The sequence below is a fragment of the Zea mays genome, chromosome 3, assembly GCF_902167145.1.
Source record: "Zea mays cultivar B73 chromosome 3, Zm-B73-REFERENCE-NAM-5.0, whole genome shotgun sequence".
NCBI lineage: Eukaryota > Viridiplantae > Streptophyta > Magnoliopsida > Poales > Poaceae > Zea > Zea mays.
Window position 1 is genome coordinate 54965763 of NC_050098.1, and position 22008 is coordinate 54987770.

A 22008-nucleotide genomic window follows, 5' to 3' on the forward strand; every position below is an offset into this window, starting at 1 on the left:
AGTTATATACTATATTTATTTTATAGAGAAACAGGTATAAAAGTAACATGTAAATCTATAGAATCAATTGTACATTAGAAAATAACATGTAAATCTATAGAATCAATTTTCATCTCTCACCCTTTGAATTTGAGATAGACTTATATATAAACCTTAGAAAGACGTGCAATGTCACATTCTAAAAAAATAGCTTAGATTCCAATTGCTCAAAAAGTTGAGAAGGGAAGAATTTGGAAATATAATAGGTGGAATTACTCATTTTCGATCACCGCCTACAAAATAGGGTGAAGCCATTATCGTTGTTGAATCTGGGAGAACTGTGGTATCCTGAATTCCTGATTACAACCAAGAACATGACCCTGCATGAGTAGATGACAGGGAAATACTAAATAAAACCTACAGTGAAAGAAGAGAGACAATTTCACTTGATTTTGGACCTTTCAAAGGGACGCCTAGCAGCGGTGAATCTAGAGAAAACAGTTTTCACCATGACCAAGTTGCGGGGATTAACATTACCAGGTACACACTCATTTGCTGACTGTTTGGCTGGATTTCTCAAATTGGCACAAACTTCAGAATGTTCCACAGCCTAATGTTTCTAATCTCCTGGTTCCTACTTCCTACCAATGTTCATCTTTGTTGATACTTTAGAATTAGCAAGGCTGGCATGGACTACCCATTATCGTTCGTGAAACAGGGAAAACAACCATTCAGATTACAACTGACAAGATGAACACAAAAACATATGTGTTGGGAGGTATCTCTGAAATTTATCAAACAGCAGAAATTTTAATACAACTCAAACTTCTCAGCAGATCGGACTAAATTAATGTTTGTACATCGAAACTAACAGTGCAATGGACTGCAAGGGTCAACATTGCAAGTAGGCCCTACTCATCTGTTGAATGTTTCGTGTTGGATTTTCCTAATCAGTCTAGCCAGATCATCTCACGGAATCAAATCAGCATATAATCCATAACATAATAGAATTGTTAAGGATGTAATGAACTACCTCTTATCATTCGTGAAACAGGGGGGACTCTAGATTTCAGGTTATAACTGACAACACCATTCATGATGAGCACATGAACATGTGTTGGAAAACACTTCTAAAATGTTTCACTAATCGGTCTAGTCAGTTCATCTCACACAATAAACATAGCACAGAATTCAGAACGGAGATGCTTTTGTCCATATTTCAGAATGAACATGCGTATCATGGACTACCCATTATTTTTAGGGAGTAGGAAGAACTGTACATTCTTCAGGTTAAAAATGACAACACATGAACACATATGTATTAGAAAATACATCTGAAATTGTTGAGGCAAATGCAATTTCACTTCAAAGTTTTCAGCACATCAGCCGCCTAAGCCATGTTCATTGGCTGAACTTTTCACACAAGATTTCACGAAGGCTAAAGCAGTTTCATCAGCACACCACACAGTTTAATTTGTAAGAATTCAGCACGGAATGTGTCTGGCACCTTAATCAGCTCAAATAACAACACAATGTAGTTTACTACTAATGCTGGATGAATGTTGCAGCAAATAGTTCAAACTACACCACTTGACACGTCATCTAGTTTAGTTCAGTAGTCATTATTTAGTAATAAGTGCGGTTTCGATAACTTAGCGTACCGGTGTTTGTTGCTGGTTCGGAGTCTTCTTGGATCTTTTTCCGTTCCTCCTCTTCCCTCCCTTTCTCTTCTGGGCAACAGCAGATTGAGCAACCTCGGTTGCGGTTACCATCGTGGTCGTCACCCTGCAACATCTGTTCTCACCGTCCGCAACCGCGGGCATATTTGATTTGATTCCCTCGGCTTGACTTCCACCGGAGTCACAGCTCTTATTGTTGGAGGTTCTGATCGAGGAGCCGCAGCCCTCTCCCACGTTGAGCTCGCCGAAGACCTTCCTCTGGTTGTCCACCGTCTGGACTCGCCGCGACGGCCCAGGCCCTTCCCCGGCACACTTCCTCTTGCTTCCGCCCCAAGCGCTGTGGCTAACCGTCGGCGGCAACGGCGTGGAGAAGGCAGCGCGCTGCCCCCTCGGGTGCGGCGTTCGTCCGGCGCCCGCGGCATCCTGGTCCCGCGGAGCACCACGCGCGGGCGTCGCCCCGTGCGCCGCGACGGTCCCCTTGCTCGTGGCCGTAGCGGCCGCGTGCTTCTGGCTGCGGCGCGGGCGCGGGGCGGTTCGGAGGCGGAGATCCAGCTCGCAGTCGCGCGCGCGCCAGTCGACGCCCTTCTCGGCCAACACCACCTCCCGCGGCCGCGCCGCGCCGAACGGGTCCGCCTTGACCTTCTCCCTCTCCATTTCCGACCGCCGGTGCTCCACCCCCAGCGGCCGCGCTCCGCCGAACGGGTCCGCCTTGATCTGCTCCCTCTCCGTGTCCCACCGCCGCCGCTCCTCCTCCTCCTGCTCCAGCTCCTCACGCTCGACCTCGTCAGCCCAGGAGAAGCCGAATCGGATCCCTCGCTTGGAGCCACCGCAGTCGCTGCTCATGTTCTCCATCGCTTTCTTTTCCTCTCAAATCCGAGCGAGTCGGCTGTTTCAAGTTTTGAAATGGGGTGCGGGTGGTGGGGCCCGGCTTGAAACGGTCGGTAACTGCACGGCCGCGCTGTGCGTCGGACGTTTTAAAATTCCACACTAAATTATTATTAATTTATTATTGTGAAGTCATTTGCAAAAAATATATTTTATATAGATTTTTTACACATATTAGCGAGGAATTTAAAATAATATTTTCATTTAATTAGCATTTAAAGAAACTGTTCGGCAATACTTTTTAAATAAAATCTTTGTTTCTAGCTGTTAGAAAAAAAGAAAGTTTATAAAAAACTCTAACAAACCACGATTTAAATAAAATCTTTGCTATGCACTAAGACTTGCGATCAGATCCCAATTCCACAACGCTGCTCGTTACTCCACTTTAGGCCATGTTTGGTTTCTTTAGTATAGGGACTAAAGTTTAGTTAGGGGACTAAAGTTTAGTCCCTAACATATTTGGTTCTAGGAGCTAAAAATAAAAAGAATATACTAAATGACTCACAAGAAGACTAAAATGACCTTTAACATTCTCCTGCTATTAGTACAATTGAATTAAATGAGGGGTAAATGTGGAATTAATATGGTTTAGTCCCTTTTATCACATATGTAAAGGACTAAAGACTAAATCATTTTAGTTCATATTTTAGTCCTAGTGTTTGGCAAAAAAGGGACTAAGGGCCCGTTTGGCAAAGCTCCAGCTCCTGCTTCTTTAGCTCCAGATCCTAATCCTTGTGAGGAGCTGATCCTCCTGATTCTCCTAGAGAATCAGAATTATTTTTAAAACCGTTTGGCAAGTAAATTGATTCTTGTCTGCTGAGAGTTGGTGGTCTGTGGCGATTGTCTGTTTTACCCTTTGCAGTTCAACTTTGTTACAAACCAATAAGTAGAATGCATATACAGAAAAAATTATGAAACAATAACATATAAAATATTCTCATCATAGTAGTGCATAAAATGGTCTCAAATGTTTAATCCATAAATTGGCTCGTTATGTTTTTGTCCAATGGCAATTGCGGGTAATTTCGATCAAACTTTAAGGGGAGGTCTATATTTGGTTGGTTGAGGAGCTGTTTTAAGGGAGGGTGGAGCAGGTTTTTTTAATCCCACCTTTCTTCACAAAAATGACTCCCAATCTTTCGGCTCCACACGAGAATCAGTTTAAAAAAATACCCGTTTGGCACGACTCCTCTAGATCCTCGCTTAGAATCAGGAGCTGGAGCTGTGCCAAACGGGCCCTTAAATGAGACTAAAAACTAGAGACTAATCTTTAGTCTTTCTAACCAAACACCCCCTTACTCTCGATATTAGGTCATGTACAATTTGAGCCCTTCATGTTGTCTTCTAAGTTCAAAAGTTAGTGAATAGACTGCAAGATTTAATTCTGAATTTTAGATCTTTAATATGGTTCACACAACAATATGTATAGAGAATATTGTAGAGAAGAACTCTTTACAAACTGCGTGACTTTTGATTTTTTTTTCACTTATCGTTAGAGACCCCTCTAATAAATGAGCTTGTACATGCTCTTACTCTAATTATTCACTAATGCATGGCTTAGATCTTTAGGTACAATAAAAATGTGAAATTAAGATACTCTTAATTGTTTGACCTAGCATAAATTTTCTAAAATATTAACTTTTGTCATATAGTTTTAAAAATGAAAGACTATGTAACATCCTCGTATAATCTTGGAATGTGTGTGAATAGCTCTTGTTTAGAAGATGACTTTTATATTTCTTATATTAAAATGTAAAAGACTTCCTCCATCCTTAAAAATGCAACTATTTCTTTTCAAGGAGATAAATATTTGAACTTTATTAAATTATACAAAAACTACTAAATTTTATATAACAAAGTAAGTATTATTGGATTAATAAGAAAATATATTTTTACAACAAATTTAATTTTAAGACATAAAATGATAGTATTATTTACTATAGATTTGATCAAACTTGAACCAATTTGAATAACACGAATCCCATGATTACCTTATTTTTTAGGTAGAGGGAGCAATATACTTAGCTCATACTCTCTTTGTTCCCTATGTTAAGGTCACAAAGGTTTATCCTAAGTCAATGTTTTAAAACTTTGACCAACAATATCTATAAAAAGTATTTATATTTTAAATTATAGAAATTATATATTGTGATAGATATTTTAATAATAAATCTAACAATATTATTTTTATTTAGACATTATTTTATGATTATTTTGTTATTAACGGTCAAAGTTGAAAACATTTGACTTAGGACATACCTTAGTGACCGTAAGATAGGGAACAGAGGGAGTAAACCACTATTGGAATTGGCCTTAGTGTCGAGGATATGATCTCTGTCGGGGACCATAATTAGGGGTACCCTCAAGGCTCCTAATTCTCAGCTGGTAACCCCATCAGCATAAAGCTGCAAAGGCCTGATGGGTGCGATCAAGTCAGGGATCAGTCCATACGAGGGACTCGATCACGCCTCGCCCGAGCCTGGCCTCGGACAAGGGCAGCTGACCCCGAAGGATCTCCATCTCGCCCAAGGCCCCCCTCCAGCGGCGAACGTGTTCCCGGCTCGCCCGAGGCCCTGTCTTCGCCAAGAAGCAACCCTGACCAAATCGCCGCACCGACCGACCAAGTCGCAGAAGCATTTAATGCAAAGGTGGTTTGACACCTTTATCCTGACGCGCGCCCCCCAGAGCCGAAGTGACCGCCGTCACTTCGCCGCTCCCCTGACCGGCCTGGCAGAAAGACAGCGCCGCCTGCGCCGCTCCGACTGCGGTGCCACTTGACAGAGTGAGGCTGACAGGCAGTCAGGCCCGGCCGCAGGCACCATAGGAAACTCCGCTCCGCCCGACCCAGGGCTCGGACTCGGGCTAAGCCCCGGAAGACGGCGAATTCCGCTCCGCCCGACCAAGGGCTCGGACTCGGGCTAAGCCCCGGAAGACGGCGAACTCCGCTCCGCCCGACCCAGGGCTCGGACTCGGGCTAAGCCCCTGTCGGCGTTTCGAGACCGGGGGGTCCCCGAGCCGACGAGTGAGTGTGCCGCGTGCCCCAGCCCAGATGGGTCGAGCGCGTGGGCGAGCGCGAAGGGGGGAGAAGCGAGGTGGCCGGAGACGGACGTGAGAGAGGTGGAGATCCCGCGGCCTTCGTGTTCGTCCCGCGCCCAGGTCGGTTGCGCTTGCAGTAGGGGGGTTACAAGCGTCCACGCGGGTGAGGGAAGCGAGCGGCCCTAAGAGAGCGCCTGTCCCGTCCTCGTCCCGCGCGGCCAACCTTCTCTAAGAAGGCCCTGGTCCTTCCTTTTATAGGCGTAAGGAGAGGATCCAGGTGTACAATGGGGGTGTAGCAGAGTGCTACGTGTCTAGCGGAGGGAGAGCTAGCGCCCTAAGTACATGCCAATGTGGCAGCCGGAGAGATCTTGGCACCCTGCTGGCGTGATGTCGTGGCTGTCGGAGGAGCAACGGAGCCTGGCGGAGGGACAGCTGTTGGAGCGGTCGAGTCCTTGCTGACGTCCACCTGCTTCCGTAAGAGAGCTGAGAGCCGCCGTCGTCACAGAGCTTGTGGGGCGCCATCATTGCCCATCTGGCGGAGCTAGCCAGATGGGACACCGGTCTTGTTCTCCATGACCCGAGTCGGCTCGGGGTAGGATGATGATGGCGCTTCCTATTGACGTGGCGGGCCTGTGCCCTAGGTCGGGCGATGTGGGGGCTCCTCCGAAGCCGAGGTCGAGTCTGTCTTCCGTGGCCGAGGCCGAGCCCGAGCCCCCGGGTCGGGCGAGGCGGAGATCGTTCGGCAGAGGCCCGGGCGGAGTCCGAGCCCTGGGGTCGGGCGAAGCGGAGTTCGTCGTCTTCCGGGTCTTAGCCCGAGTTCGAGCCCTGGGGTCGGGCGGAGCGGAGTTCGCCGTCTTCCGGGTCTGAGCCCGAGTCCGAGCCCTGGGATCGGGCGGAGCGGAGTTCGTCGTCTTCCGGGTCTGAGCCCGAGTTCGAGCCCTGGGGTCGGGCGAAGCGGAGTTCGCCGTCTTCCGGGTCTTAGCCCGAGTCCGAGCCCTGGGGTCGGGCGGAGCGGAGTTCGCCGTCTTCCGAATCTTAGCCCGAGTCCGAGCCCTGGGGTCGGGCGGAGCGGAGTTCGTCGTCTTCCGGGTCTGAGCCCGAGTCCGAGCCCTGGGGTCGGGGGGAGCGGAGTTCGCCGTCTTCCGGGGCTGAGCCCGAGTCCGAGCCCTGGGTCGGGCAGAGCGGAGCTTCCTATGGCGCCTTTGGCAAGGCCTGACTGCCTGTCAGACTCACTCTGTTGAGTGGCACTGCAGTCGGAGTGGCGCAGGCGGCGCTGTCCTTCTGTCAGACCGGTCAGTGGTGCGGCGGAGTGACGGCGGTCACTTCGGCTCTGCCGGGGGGCGCGCGTCAGGATAAAGGTGTCAGGCCACCTTTGCGTTAAATGCTCCTGCAACTCGGTCAGTCGGTGCGGCGATTTGGTCAGGGTTGCTTCTCAGCGAAGCCAAGGCCTCGGGCGAGCCGGAGATGCGTCCGCCGTTAAAAAGGGGGGCCTCGGGCGAGACGGAAGTCCCTCGAGGTCGGCTACCCTTGGCCGAGGCTAGGCTCGGGCGAAGCGTGATCGAGTCACTCGTATGGACTGATCCCTGACTTAATCGCACCCATCAGGCCTCTGCAGCTTTATGCTGATGGGGGTTACCAGCTGAGAATTAGGCGTCTTGAGGGTACCCCTAATTATGGTCCCCGACAGTAGCCCCCGAGCCTCGAAGGGAGTGTTAGCACTCGCTTGGAGGCTTTCGTCGCACTTTTTTGCAAGGGGACCAGCCTTTCTCGGTTGCATTTTGTTCCGGTGGGTGCGCGCGAGCGCACCCGCCGGGTGTAGCCCCCGAGGCCTCGGAGGAGTGGTTTCACTCCTTCGAGGTCTTAATGCCTTACGTAATGCTTCGGCTGGTCTGGTTGTTCCCTCATGCAAACTGGCCGTAGCCCGGGTGCACGGTCGGGGCCCAAGCTCTCGGGCTGGTATGTTGACGCTGTCAACGGTCTGGCCGGAGCCGGGTTTGCGAGAGCAGCCCCCGAGCCTCCGCACAGGTCGAGAGGACGATCAGGGACAGACTCGGTTTTTTTACATACGCCCCTGCGTCGCCTTTCCGCAAGGAGGAGGGGGGGAGAGCGCCATGTTACCCTCGACGGGCACCGAACATGGTGTCTCCGGTGAGCTGCAAGCGGGTGATCCGAGTGGACGTCCGTGCCCTGTTCGTTGGGGGTCGACTAGGGCCCCAGAGGCACGCCCAAAAGTACCTGCGGGTGATCTGCCGGACCCAGTCCCCTGGCGACGGGGTCCGAGGGCTCGATGCCTCCCTCCGATGGGATTCCGTTACAAGATCGTTCCCGCTGGTCTCGGAAATGTCCCAGGGTACCTCGGGAGCGCAGCCCGAGCCTCGGTTATGTATCGAACGTACCCCTGGTCATCCCTCGCTCGGTGTCTGAGGCGATTGTGAACCCTTCGGGGGCCAGCCTTCGAACCCTTGATCAGTAATGGGCGCGGAGCCCGAGTAGCCTGAGGCGGCCATGGAGCCCTTCGGGGGGCCGGCCTTCGAACCCCTGACCAGTAGTGGGTGTCGGGCCCACGCGATCTGAGGCGACTGTTGAACCCTTCGGAGGGCCAGCCTTCGAACCTCTGATCAGTAGGGGGGGCTCGGAGCCCGGTTCCTTCGCAGAGAAGGATCCTTTTTGGGGTATCCCCCTTTCCCGGTCCCTGTTGCAAGAGATAGAGAAAGAGGAAAAAAGGAAAAGGATACGAAATCGAACGACGTGGCGTACCTTTTTTGGCGCGGTAATTACGGCGAAGGCGAAGCGTCGCCCGCCGCTCCTGCCAGAGGCGCCGCCTGTCCTGCCGCGGAGTTAATGCAACGGGGCGAGTGGTTGGCGGGGCGGCCGTTGCGCGTGCGCGAGCCGTTCGAGGAACGGATCACGGGCGCACCATCTTCACGCCGTGGGAGGAGGCTCTCTTGCTGTCCCTGGATGGGACGTGAGCCTGGCTGACGACGTGACCGCTGCTGGAGCAGGTGACGGCGCGCCGTTCGTCGGCCTTCCGTCGCTCCGCAGGCCTTCCCCCTCGGAGTGGGGTTGTTCGTACCTGCGGAGGGGGAACCAGAGTTCCGTTTGTAATGGCACTTCGAATGCCAGTGTTTTTGTTCATTGTGGCTGTCGAGGCCTGAACATGTATGTAATTTCGGCACGGAGCCGTGTTTTTCCTTATTTTCGAGCGCTAAGTCTCGCCTGTTGATTATCTGAAACGCTTCACCAAGCGTGAGTCGCCCCGTGTCAAGGTGACAAGTGAGGTATCCGTATCCCGGAGGCGTAGGAGTCCCTCGGCTCGATCGGCCTTGTTGTCTGAGGCTCCTCTAGCTCAGTTAAAGGGACCCCTTGGCCACTCTTCGATGAGCCGAGGCCAGGGGTAGCGATATCAGTACGAACAGAGGCGGAGTTGGCTCGAAAATGGGAACCTGGTTGGCCGGAGCCTAGCCGGGTTGCCCGTCAGCAGGGCTGACACCGGAGTTGATCAGCCGAGGCCTCGGGTCGGGCTGGCGCCCTTGGAAGATGGTTGGCCGAGGCCCCAGGGGTAACCAGCTGAGCCGCCTACTCGGGTCGGATTCCCGGAGAAGTCCCCGGACCGCGTCGCCGTCCGAGGCTGGGTCGGATCTCGCTGAAGGCGTCGTCGATGCCGAGGGTGCTACAGCCCCCTTCCAGCGTGAAGATCCGAGCCTGCAGGATCAGATGGTCTTGTAGCGTGTGCCTTCTGCGGCCGCCGAGGCCAGAAAACACACCCTCGCTGCGTTGTAAAGCCGCGTCTCTTTTCCTCTTATTCTGAGCATCTGGACTTTCTGTCGGTAACAGGGATGTTTGTGTGGGCGAGAGTTGCTTCTCGCGGAAGGTGATGAGTGAGGTATCCGTATCCCAGAGGCGTGGGAGTCCCTCGGCTCGGTCGGCCTTGCCGCTTACGCGTACTTTCGCCCGTCCACGAGGCCCTATCACCGATTCAGTCGAGAAGGCTTGAAGGACCGCCTCGGCAGAAGAGCTTCCGAACGTGAAGACTTGTTCGGTCCGCGGAATCACTTTATCCGAACGCGAGTTACTTATCGCAGAAGGTGATGAGTGAGGTATCCGTATCCTGGAGGCGTAGGAGTCCCTCGGCTCGGTCAGCCTTGGCTGCTTACGTGTACTCTGTCGTTTCCAGGATCCGCTTTTCGAAGTAGTCAAAAAGCACGAAAGAAATTCTGCTAAAAAGAGATCCTTTTTCGAGGAAAATTTCGACGCGGAGGGGGTCTCCCCCCTTTTAGCCCCCGAGGGAGGGTCGGGCTTTGCCGAGGCGAGGCCGACCCTTCCTTGATGACTAAACTTTGCGTGGGTGCGAGGTATATGAACAACTTGAAAACATCTTAAGGGTAGAAGCGACGTAGCTGTTTGATGTTCCAAGCGTTGCCGTAGATCTCGCCTTGATTGTTGGCCAGCTTGTATGTTCCGGGCTTCAGGACTTTGGCGATGACGAATGGCCCCTCCCAGGGGGGCGTGAGCTTGTGCCTCCCTCGGGCGTCTTGCCGCAGCCGAAGCACCAGATCGCCCACCTGGAGGTCTCGGGACCGGACCCCTCGGGCGTGGTAGCGTCGCAGGGACTGCTGGTACCGCGCCGAGTGTAGTAAGGCCTTGTCCCGAGCCTCTTCCAGCTGGTCCAGCGATTCTTCTCGGCTAGCTTGGTTGCTTTGATCGTTGTAGGCCCTCGTCCTCGGGGAGCCGTATTCCAGGTCAGTGGGTAAGATGGCCTCGGCCCCGTAGACCAGGAAGAACGGCGTGAAACCCGTGGCTCGGCTCGGCGTCGTCCTCAGGCTCCAGACCACCGAGGGGAGTTCCTTCATCCATCGCTTGCCGAACTTGTTGAGGCCGTTGTAAATCCGAGGCTTGAGCCCTTGTAGAATCATGCCGTTGGCACGCTCTACTAGCCCATTCGACATGGGATGAGCCACGGCAGCCCAGTCCACCCGGATGTGGTGATCCTCACAAAAATCCAAGAATTTTCTGCCGGTGAACTGGGTACCGTTGTCGGTGATGATGGAGTTTGGGACCCCGAAGCGATGGATGATGTTGGTGAAGAACGCCACCGCCTGCTCGGACCTGATGCTGTTTAGGGGTCGGACCTCGATCCACTTGGAGAATTTGTCGATGGTGACCAGCAGGTGCGTGTAGCCCCCAAGCGCCTTCTGCAAGGGACCGACGAGGTCTAGACCCCATACAGCGAAGGGCCAGGTGATGGGTATCGTCTGCAGAGCCTGAGCGGGCAGGTGGGTCTGCTTCGCATAGAATTGGCACCCTTCGCAGGTGCGGACAATTCTAGTGGCGTCAGCCACCGCCGTTGGCCAGTAGAAGCCTTGCCGGAAGGCATTCCCGACAAGGGCTCGAGGCGCTGCATGATGGCCGCAAGCCCCTGAGTGTATTTCTTGCAGGAGTTCCTGACCTTCGGCGATGGAGATGCATCGCTGGAGGATGCCCGAGGGGCTCCGGTGGTAGAGCTCCTCCTCATCGCCCAGCAAGACGAACGACTTGGCGCGTCGAGTTACCCGCCGAGCCTCGGCTTGGTCGAGGGGTAGCTCTCCCTGGCGAAGATATCGCAGGTACGGGGCCTGCCAATTTCGATCAGGTGTGGCCCCGCTCTGCTCCTCCTCGACGTGCAGTGGCTCGGCCCCTGGGGCCGAGGGTACCTCGGGCCGAACCGAGGGCGCCTCGGGCTGAGCCGAGGGTGCCTCGGGCTCGGGCGAGTCGTCGACCTTGACGGAGGGTTGGTGCAGATCCCGGGAGAAGACGTCCGGGGGGACCGTCATTCGCCCCGAGGCTATTTTAGCCAGCTCGTCTGCAGTTTTGTTGTAGCGCCGAGCGATGTGGTTGAGCTCGAGCCCAAAGAACTTGTCTTCCAGGCGCCGAACCTCATCGCAGTAGGCCTCCATCTTTGGGTCACGGCAGTGGGAGTTCTTCATGACTTGGTCGATGACGAGCTGCGAGTCACCGCGGGCGTCGAGGCGTCTGACCCCTAGCTCGATGGCGATCCGCAACCCGTTGACCAGAGCTTCGTACTCGGCCACATTGTTGGACGCCGGGAAATGGAGGCGTAGCACGTAGCGTAGGTGCTTCCCGAGGGGTGAGATGAAGAGCAGGCCCGCGCCGGCTCCCGTCTTCATTAGCGACCCGTCGAAAAACATGGTCCAGAGCTCCGGTTGGATCAGGGCCGTCGGCAGCTGGGTGTCGACCCATTCAGCTACGAAGTCCGCCAACACCTGGGACTTGATGGCTTTCCGAGGGGCGAACGAGATCATTTCGCCCATGATTTCCACTGCCCACTTTGCGATCCTGCCCGAGGCCTCTCGGCACTAGATGATCTCCCCCAGGGGGAAGGATGACACCACAGTTACCGGATGAGACTCGAAGTAGTGTCGTAACTTCCGCCTTGTCAGGATCACAACATACAGCAGCTTCTGAACTTGCGGGTAGCGGATCTTGGTCTCGGACAATACTTCGCTAACGAAGTAGACTGGCCTCTGAACGGGCAATGCATGCCCTTCTTCTTGCCTCTCGACTACAATCGCGGCGCTAACCACCTGAGTGGTAGCGGCGACGTAGACCAAGAGGGCTTCTCCATCAGCTGGGGGCACCAAGATAGGCGCCTTTGTAAGGAGCGCCTTCAGGTTCCCGAGGGCTTCCTCGGCCTCAGGGGTCCAAGCGAAACTCTCGGCCTTCCTTAAGAGGCGGTACAGAAGCAGACCTCTTTCGCCGAGGCGTGAGATGAAGCGGCTCAGGGCCGCGAGGCATCCCATGACCCTCTGTACGCCTTTTAAGTCCTTGATGGGTCCCATGCTGGTGATAGCTGCGATCTTCTCCGGGTTGGCTTCGATGCCTCGCTCGGAGACGATGAACCCCAGGAGCATGCCCCGGGGCACCCCGAAGACACACTTCTCAGGATTGAGCTTGACTCCTTTCGCCTTGAGACATCGGAATGTCACTCCAAGGTCGGAGAGGAGGTCGGAAGCCTTCCTTGTCTTGACTACGATGTCATCGACGTAGGCCTCGACTGTGCGACCGATGTGTTCGCCGAACACATGGTTCATGCACCGCTGGTACGTCGCGCCCGCATTCCTCAGACCGAACGGCATGGTGACATAGCAGTACATGCCGAACGGCGTGATGAAAGAAGTCGCGAGTTGGTCGGACTCTTTCATCCGGATCTGGTGATACCCTGAGTAGGCATCGAGGAAGGACAGGGTTTCGCACCCAGCAGTGGAATCCACGATTTGATCGATGCGAGGCAGAGGGTAGGGAACCTTCAGACATGCTTTGTTGAGACCAGTGTAGTCTACACACATCCGCCATTTCCCCCCTTTTTTTCCTCACAAGCACAGGGTTGGCAAGCCATTCGGGATGGAATACCTCTTTGATGAACCCCGCTGCCATTAGCTTGTGGATCTCCTCGCCTATCGCTCTGCGCTTCTCCTCGTCGAATCGGCGCAGAGGCTGCCTGACGGGTCGGGCTCCGGCCCGAATATCCAGCGAGTGCTCGGCGACATCCCTCGGTATGCCAGGCATGTCCGAGGGACTCCACGCAAAGACGTCGGCGTTTGCGCGGAGAAAGTCGACGAGCACTGCTTCCTATTTGGGGTCGAGCCCGGAACCAATCCGGATCTGCTTGGAGGTGTCGCCACTGGGGTCGAGTGGGACGGCCTTAACCGTCTCCGCTGGCTCGAAGTTGCCGGCATGACGCTTCACGTCTGGCACCTCTTGGGAGAGGTTCTCCAGGTCGACGATGAGGGCCTCGGACTCGGCGAGGGCCTCGACGTACTCCACGCACTCCACGTCGCATTCGAACGCGTGTTTGTACGTGGGGCCGACGGTGATGACCCCGTTGGGGCCCGACATCTTGAGCTTCAGGTAGGTGTAGTTGGGGACGGCCATGAACTTCGCGTAGCATGGCCTTCCCAGTACCGCGTGGTAGGTTCCTCGGAACCCGACCACTTCGAACGTCAAGGTCTCCCTTCGGAAGTTGGAGGGCGTTCCGAAGCAGACGGGGAGGTCGAGTCGTCCGAGGGGCTGGACGCGCTTCCCAGGGATGATCCCGTGGAAGGGCGCAGCGCTTGCTCGGACGGAGGACAGATCGACGCGCAGGAGCTTGAGGGTCTCGACGTAGATGATGTTGAGGCAGCTGCCCCCATCCATCAGGACCTTGGTGAGCCTGACGTTGCCGACGATGGGGTCGACGACGAGCGGGTATTTCCCCGGGCTCGGCACATGGTCGGGGTGGTCAGCCTGGTCGAAGGTGATGGGCTTGTCGGACCAGTCTAGGTAGACTGGCGCCGCCACCTTCACCGAGCAGACCTCCCGACACTCTTGCTTGCGATGCCGAGCCGAGGTATTTGCCGCATGCCCACCGTAGATCATGAAGCAGTCGCGGACCTCGGGGAACTCTCCTGCTTGGTGATCTTCTTTCTTGTCGTCGTCGTGGGCCCTGCCACCCTCCGCGGGTGGCCCAGCCCTGTGGAAGTGGCGCCGAAGCATGACGCACTCCTCGAGAGTGTGCTTAACGGGCCCCTGATGGTAGGGGCACGGCTCCTTGAGCATCTTGTCGAAGAGGTTAGCACCTCCGGGGGGCTTCCGAGGGTTCTTGTACTCGGCGGCGGCGACAAGGTCCGCGTCAGCGGCGTCGCGTTTCGATTGCGACTTCTTCTTGCCCTTCTTCTTGGCGCCGCACGGAGTAGACGCCTCGGGAGCCTCTTCCGATGGGCGGCCCTGGGGTTGCTTGTCCTTTCGGAAGATAGCCTCAACCGCCTCCTGGCCAGAGGCGAACTTGGTGGCGATGTCCATCAGCTCGCTCGCCCTGGTGGGGGTCTTGCGACCCAACTTACTCACCAGGTCGCGGCAGGTGGTGCCGGCAAGGAACGCGCCGATGACATCCGAGTCGGTGATGTTGGGCAGCTCGGTGCGCTGCTTCGAGAATCGCCGGATGTAGTCCCGGAGCGACTCTCCCGGCTGTTGCCGGCAGCTCCGAAGGTCCCAGGAATTTCCGGGGCGCATGTACGTGCCCTGGAAATTGCCGGTGAAGGCTTGGACCAAGTCGTCCCAGTTGGAGATCTGCCCCGGAGGCAGGTGCTCCAACCAGGCGCGAGCAGTGTCGGAGAGGAACAGGGGAAGGTTGCGGATGATGAGGTTGTCGTCGTCCGTTCCACCCAGTTGGCAGGCCAGGCGGTAGTCCGCGAGCCACAGTTCCGGCCTCGTTTCCCCCGAGTACTTTGTGATAGTAGTCGGGGGTCGGAACCGGGTCGGGAACGGCGCCCGTCGGATGGCCCGACTGAAGGCCTGCGGACCGGGTGGTTCGGGCGAGGGACTCCGATCCTCCCCGCTGTCGTAGCGCCCCCCGCGCCTGGGGTGGTAGCCTCGGCGCACCCTTTCGTCGAGGTGGGCCCGACGGTCGCGTCGATGGTGCTCGTTGCCGAGGTGGTCCGGGGCCGCAGGCGCGGTGTTGCGCGTGCGCCCGGTGTAGACCGAGGCTTCCCGCATAAATCGGGAAGTCGCGGCGTGAGGCTCCGAGGGGTATCCCTGCCTTCGGGAGGCAGTGCTCTCGGCCCGTCGGGCCGCAGCGCCTTCCAGGAGATTCTTGAGCTCTCCCTGGATTCGCCGACCCTCGGTGGTTGATGGCTCCGGCATCGTGCGGAGGAGCATCGCTGCGGCTGCCAGGTTCTGACCAACCCCGCTGGATGCGGGGCGGCCTGAGCCTGACATCGTTGGCGACGTGGTGCTGGAGACCTTGGGGCAGGTGACGTATTTCTCCGGCCGGGGGTTGGCCCGCCCATGCCTGCCCGACGTCCCGGCGGATCGTCTCAAGCGCCCCTGTTCCCTCGTCGAGCCTGGCCTGCGCCCCGCGGACTTGCTCGAGCTGTGGGTTGTGACCCCCCGCCGGAACGGGGACCACAGCTAGCTCCCGCGGGATGTCGGCGCGAGGCGCCGGCCTAGGAAAATCACCGTCCTCCGGCATGCCAAGATGGTTGCCTTCGGAGGGATCCCCTAGCTCGACGTGGAAACATTCGCGGCTTGGGCCGCAGTCCTCGTCGTCAAGGCTGCGGCTTCCGTCGGAACAGTCGGAGAGGCAGTAGTCACATGCGGTCATGAAGTCCCGCATGGCACTGAGGTTGCCAAATCCAGAGAAATCCCAACAGATGCTGGGATCGTCATCTTCCCCGGACCCAGAGGGCCCGTAGGTCGAGACGTTCGTCAATCGGTCCCAAGGCGACCGCATACGAAACCCCAGTGGGGTTGCACTCGCCTCAATGAGAGCGCCCGCCAAAGCGGGGTCGCTTGGCGGGTTGAGGCCGAGTCGAAATGACGTAAGATGGGAGTTAGTCAGTATCTTTTGGTCGACGAGGAGCGACGTAGTCACATCGGGGACTGGTTGCACCGTCGTCTCAGGTACGAGGGCGACGTCCTGCAAGCTCTCCACGAGTGCGCCGGCGTCGTCTTCTTGCTCGGGATCAGCGTGTCGCGGGGGGACGGCGCCTGCCTTCGTCTCGAACGAGAGGTCGACGCCCGGCGTGCCCTCCGTTGGGGCGCAGGGAACGTCGATTCGCTCGACGGCCGACGAAGCGCGGCCTCCCGCTTGGCCTTGGTTGCCCCGCCTCCTCCTCCGTTGGCAGGGGAGAGGACGGGGCGAGCTCGAACGTTGTTCTTCCACCACGCGGGGAAGATGTCGTCGGTTCCGCCGCCGGTGGGCGGGTTGTCGGCCGCCATTGTCGTTGTCGCGCGGCGGTGGAAGGAGTATCATGTCGTAGCTGCCGTCGAACGACATGAACTCGAGACTCCCGAAACGGAGCACCGTCCCGGGCCGGAGAGGTTGCTGGAGACTGCCCATCTGGAGCTTGACGGGAAGCTGTTCGTCAGCACGCAGCAGGCCCCTACCTGACGCGCCAACTGTCGGCGTTTCGAGACCGGGGGGTCCCCGAGCCGACGAGTGAGTGTGCCGCGTGCCCCAGCCCAGATGGGTCGAGCACGTGGGCGAGCGCGAAGGGGGGAGAAGTGAGGTGGCCGGAGACGGGCGTGAGAGAGGTGGAGATCCCGCGGCCTTCGTGTTCGTCCCGCGCCCAGGTCGGGTGCGCTTGCAGTAGGGGGGTTACAAGCGTCCACGCGGGTGAGGGAAGCGAGCGGCCCTAAGAGAGCGCCTGTCCCGTCCTCGTCCCGCGCGGCCAACCTTCTCTAAGAAGGCCCTGGTCCTTCCTTTTATAGGCATAAGGAGAGGATCCAGGTGTACAATGGGGGTGTAGCAGAGTGCTACGTGTCTAGCGGAGGGAGAGCTAGCGCCCTAAGTACATGCCAATGTGGCAGCCGGAGAGATCTTGGCACCCTGCTGGCGTGATGTCGTGGCTGTCGGAGGAGCAACGGAGCCAGGCGGAGGGACAGCTGTTGGAGCGGTCGAGTCCTTGCTGACGTCCACCAGCTTCCGTAAGAGAGCTGAGAGCCGCCGTCGTCACAGAGCTTGTGGGGCGCCATCATTGCCCATCTGGCGGAGCTAGCCAGATGGGACACCGGTCTTGTTCTCCATGACCCGAGTCGGCTCGGGGTAGGATGATGATGGCGCTTCCTGTTGACGTGGCGGGCCTGTGCCCTAGGTCGGGCGACGTGGGGGCTCCTCCGAAGCCGAGGTCGAGTCTGTCTTCCGTGGCCGAGGCCGAGCCCGAGCCCCCGGGTCGGGCGAGGCGGAGATCGTTCGGCAGAGGCCCGGGCGGAGTCCGAGCCCTGGGGTCGGGCGAAGCGGAGTTCGTCGTCTTCCGGGTCTTAGCCCGAGTCCGAGCCCTGGGGTCGGGCGGAGCGGAGTTCGCCGTCTTCTGGGTCTGAGCCCGAGTCCGAGCCCTGGGGTCGGGCGGAGCGGAGTTCGTCGTCTTCCGGGTCTGAGCCCGAGTCCGAGCCCTGGGGTTGGGCGAAGCGGAGTTCGCCGTCTTCCGGGTCTTAGCCCGAGTCCGAGCCCTGGGGTCGGGCGGAGCGGAGTTCGCCGTCTTCCGGGTCTTAGCCCGAGTCCGAGCCCTAGGGTCGGGCGGAGCGGAGTTCATCGTCTTCCGGGTCTGAGCCCGAGTCCGAGCCCTGGGGTCGGGCGGAGCGGAGTTCGCCGTCTTCCGGGGCTGAGCCCGAGTCCGAGCCCTGGGTCGGGCGGAGCGGAGCTTCCTATGGCGCCTTTGGCAAGGCCTGACTGCCTGTCAGACTCACTCTATTGAGTGGCACTGCAGTCGGAGTGGCGCAGGCGGCGCTGTCCTTCTGTCAGACCGGTCAGTGGTGCGGCGGAGTGACGGCGGTCACTTCGGCTCTGCCGGGGGGCGCGCGTCAGGATAAAGGTGTCAGGCCACCTTTGCGTTAAATGCTCCTGCAACTCGGTCAGTCGGTGCGGCGATTTGGTCAGGGTTGCTTCTCAGCGAAGCCAAGGCCTCGGGCGAGCCGGAGATGCGTCCGCCGTTAAAAAGGGGGGCCTCGGGCGAGACGGAAGTCCCTCGAGGTCGGCTGCCCTTGGCCGAGGCTAGGCTCGGGCGAAGCGTGATCGAGTCACTCGTATGGACTGATCCCTGACTTAATCGCACCCATCAGGCCTCTGCAGCTTTATGCTGATGGGGGTTACCAGCTGAGAATTAGGCGTCTTGAGGGTACCCCTAATTATGGTCCCCGACAGCCCCGGAAGACGGCGAACTCCGCTCCGCCCGACCCAGGGCTCGGACTCGGGCTAAGCCCCGGAAGACGGCGAACTCCGCTCCGTCCGACCCAGGGCTCGGACTCGGGCTCGGCCCCAGAAGACAACGAACTCCGCTTCGCCCGACCCCAGGGCTCGGACTCCACCCCGCATCAGCCGGCGATCTCCGCTCCGCCTGACCCAGGGCTCGGACTCGGGCTCGGCCCCAGAAGACGACGAACTCCACTTCGCCCGACCCCAGGGCTCGGACTCCGCCCCGGCATCAGCCGACGATCTCCGCCTCGCCCGAACCAGGGGCTCGGACTCGACCTCGGCCACGGAAGACAGACTCGACCTCGGCTTCGGAGGAGCTTCCACGTCGCCCAACCTAGGGCGCAGACCAGCCACGACAACAGGAGGCGCCATCATCACCCTACCCCGAACTGACTCGGGCCACGGGGAACAAGACCGGCGTCCCATCTGGCTCGCTCCGCCAGATAGGCAATGATGGTGCCCCGCATACTCTGTGACGACGGCGGCTCTCAGCCCCCTTACGGAAGCAAGAGGACGTCAGCAAGGACTCAACAGCTCCGACAGCTGTCCCTCCGCTAGGCTCCATCGCTCCTCCGACGGCCACGACATCACACCAGCTGGGTGCCAAAATCTCTCCGGCTGCCACAACGGCATGTACTTAGGGCACTAGCTCTCCTCCGCTAGACACGTAGCACTCTGCTACACCCCCCATTGTACACCTGGATCCTCTCCTTACGCCTATAAAAGGAAGGACCAGGGCCCTCTTAGAGAGGGTCGGCCGCGCGGGGACGAGGACGAGACAGGCGCTCGCGTGAGGCCGCTCGCTCCCTCTCCCGCGTGGACGCTTGTAACCCCCTATTGCAAGCGCACCCGACCTGGGCGCGGGACGAACACGAAGGCCGCGGGATTCACACCTCTCTCACGCCGGTCTCTGGCCACCTCGCTTCCCCCCTTCGCGCTCGGCCTCACGCTCGACCCATCTGGGCTGGGGCACGCGGCGACATTCACTCGTCGGCCTAGGGACCCCCCGGTCTCGAAACGCCGATAGTTGGCGCGCCAGGTAGGGGCCTGCTGCGTGTTGATGAACAGCTTCCCGTCAAGCTCCAGATGGGCAGTCTCTAGCAACCTCTCCAACCCGAGACGGTGCTCCGTTTCGGGAGCCTTGAGTTCATGTCCCTCGACGGCAGCTACGACATGATACTCCTTCCAGCGCCGTGGGACAACGACAATGGCGGCCGACAGCCCGCCCGCCGGCGGCGGAATCGACGACGTCTTCCCCGCGTGGTGGAAGAACAACATTCGAGCTCACCCCGTCCTCTCCCCCACCGACGGAGGAGGAGGCGGGACAACCAAGGCCAAGCAGGAGGCAGCGCCTCGTCGGCTATCGAGCGAGTCGACGACACCAGCACCCCAACGGGGGGCGCACCGGGCATCGACCCCGCGCTTGAGACGAAGACGAGCGTCGTCTTCCCGCAACGTGCCGATTCCGGGCAAACGGTCGACGCCAGCGCGCTCGCGAAAGGCTTGCTGGATGTCACCCTTGTACCTGAGACAACGGCGCAGTCAGTCCCCGACGTGACCTCATCACCGCCCGTCGACCAAAAGGTACCGACCGATTCCCATCCCACGTCTTTCGGATTCAGCCTCGACCCGCCTAGCGGCTTCGCTTTGGCGGGTGCTCACGTAGAGGCGAGTCCAAACCCTCTGAGGTTTCGTATGCGGTCACCTTGGGACCGGCTGACGGACGTCTCGACCTATGGGCCCTCTGGGTCCGAGGAAGACGACGAGCCCAACATCTGTTGGGATTTCTCTGGACTTGGCAATCCCAGTGCCATGCGGGACTTCATGATCGCATGCGACTACTGCCTTTCCGACTGTTCCGATGGTAGCCGTAGCCTCGGCGACGAGGACTGCGGCCCATGTCGCGAATGCTTCCACGTCGATCTGGGGGGTCCCTCCGAAGGCAACCATCTCGGCATGCCGGAGGACGGTGATCTCCCTAGGCCGGTGCCTCGCGTTGACATCCCACGGGAGCTAGCTGTGGTCCCCGTTCAGGCGGGGGGCCATGACCCACAGCTCGAGCAAATCCGCGAGGTACAGGCCAGGCTCGACGAGGGAGGAGGAGCGCTTGAGCCGATCCGTCGGGACGTCGGGCAGGCATGGGCGGGCCAACCTCCGGCCGGAGAAATACGTCATCTGCCCTAGGGCCTCCAGCACCGCATCACCGACGACGTCAGGTTCAGGCCGCCACCCGCATCTAGCGGGGTCGGCTAGAACCTGGCGGTAGCGGCAATGCTTCTCCGCGCGATGCCGGAGCCATCAACCACCGAGGGGCGGCGAATCCAGGGAGAGCTCAAGAATCTCCTAGAAGGCGCCGCGGTCCGACGGGCTGAGAGCTCCGCCTCTCGAAGGCAGGGGTACCCCTCGGAACCTCATGCCGCGACTTCCCGATTCATGCGGGAAGCCTCGGTCTGCCCCGGGCGCACACGCAACACAGCGCCTGCGGCCCCGGGTCGCCTCGGCAACGAGCACCATCACCGCGACCGTCGGCCCCACCTCGTCGAGAGGGTGCGCCGAGGCTACCACCCCAGGCGTGGGGGACGCTACGACAGCGGGGAGGATCGGAGTCCCTCGCCCGAGCCACCCGGTCCGCAGGCCTTCAGCCGAGCCATACGACGGGCGCTGTTCCTGACCCGGTTCCGACCCCCGACTACTATCACAAAGTACTCGGGGGAGACGAGACCGGAACTGTGGCTCGCGGACTACCGTCTGGCCTGTCAATTGGGTGGAACGAACGATGACAACCTCATCATCTGCAACCTCCCCCTGTTCCTCTCCGACACCGCTCGCGCCTGATTAGAGCACCTGCCTCCGGGGCAGATCTCCAACTGGGACGACCTGGTCCAAGCTTTTGCCGGGAATTTCCAGGGTACATACGTGCGCCCTGGGAATTCCTGGGACCTTCGAAGCTGCCGACAGCACACGGGAGAGTCTCTCCGGGACTACATCCGGCGATTCTCGAAGCAGCGCACCGAGCTGCCCAACATCACCGACTCGGATGTCATCGGCGCGTTCCTCGCTGGCACCACCTGCCGCGACCTGGTGAGCAAGCTGGGTCGCAAGACCCCCACCAGGGCGAGCGAGCTGATGGACATCGCCACCAAGTTCGCCTCCGGCCAGGAGGCGGTCGAGGATATCTTCCGGAAGGACAAGCAGCCCCAGGGCCGCCCTTCGGAAGATGCCCCCGAGGCGTCAACTCAGCGCGGCGCCAAGAAGAAGGGCAAGAAGAAGTCGCAAGCGAAACGCGACGCCGCCGACGCGGACCTTGTCGCCGCCGCCGAGTACAAGAACCCTCGGAAGCCCCCCGGAGGTGCCAACCTCTTCGACAAGATGCTCAAGGAGCCGTGCCCCTATCACCAGGGGCCCGTCAAGCACACCCTTGAGGAGTGCGTCATGCTTCGGCGCCACTTCCACAGAGCCGGGCCACCCGTGGAGGGTGGCAAGGCTCGCGACGACGACAGGAAGGAAGATCACCAGGTAGGAGAGTTCCCCGAGGTCCGCGACTGCTTCATGATCTATGGTGGGCAAGCGGCGAACGCCTCGGCTCGGCACCGCAAGCAAGAGCGCCGGGAGGTCTGTTCGGTGAAGGTTGCGGCGCCAGTCTACCTAGACTGGTCCGACAAGCCCATCACCTTCGACCAAGCCGACCACCCCGACCATGTGCCG

General features: G+C 58.3%; 1 protein-coding gene across 2 annotated transcripts; it reads right to left on the reverse strand.

Moving 5' to 3' along the window:
- Positions 1-116: 116 nt before the first annotated feature.
- On the reverse strand, positions 117-2580 carry LOC103650103 (uncharacterized). Of its 2 annotated transcripts, none has more exons than XM_008675760.2 (2): positions 1641-2580; positions 117-359 (listed from the first exon to the last, which is right to left on the reverse strand). In XM_008675760.2, the coding sequence occupies exons 1-2, from the start codon at positions 2508-2510 to the stop codon at positions 294-296; spliced, it is 936 nt and encodes a 311-aa protein (XP_008673982.1). In that variant the 5' UTR covers positions 2511-2580; the 3' UTR covers positions 117-293. The 2 variants fall into 2 exon arrangements, with proteins under 2 accessions (XP_008673982.1, XP_008673983.1); XM_008675761.3 differs by having other exon boundaries at positions 123-335.
- Between the last annotated feature and the right edge of the window lie 19428 nt (positions 2581-22008).

Bases quoted from the DNA above. Each gene is read 5' to 3' on its own strand.
- LOC103650103 (XM_008675760.2), bottom strand. From the start codon at position 2,510: ATGGAGAACATGAGCAGCGACTGCGGTGGCTCCAAGCGAGGGATCCGA. The intron at 360-1,640 runs GTACGCTAAGTT...CTACTCATGCAG, and splicing joins CGAACCAGCAACAAACACCG to GGTCATGTTCTTGGTTGTAA.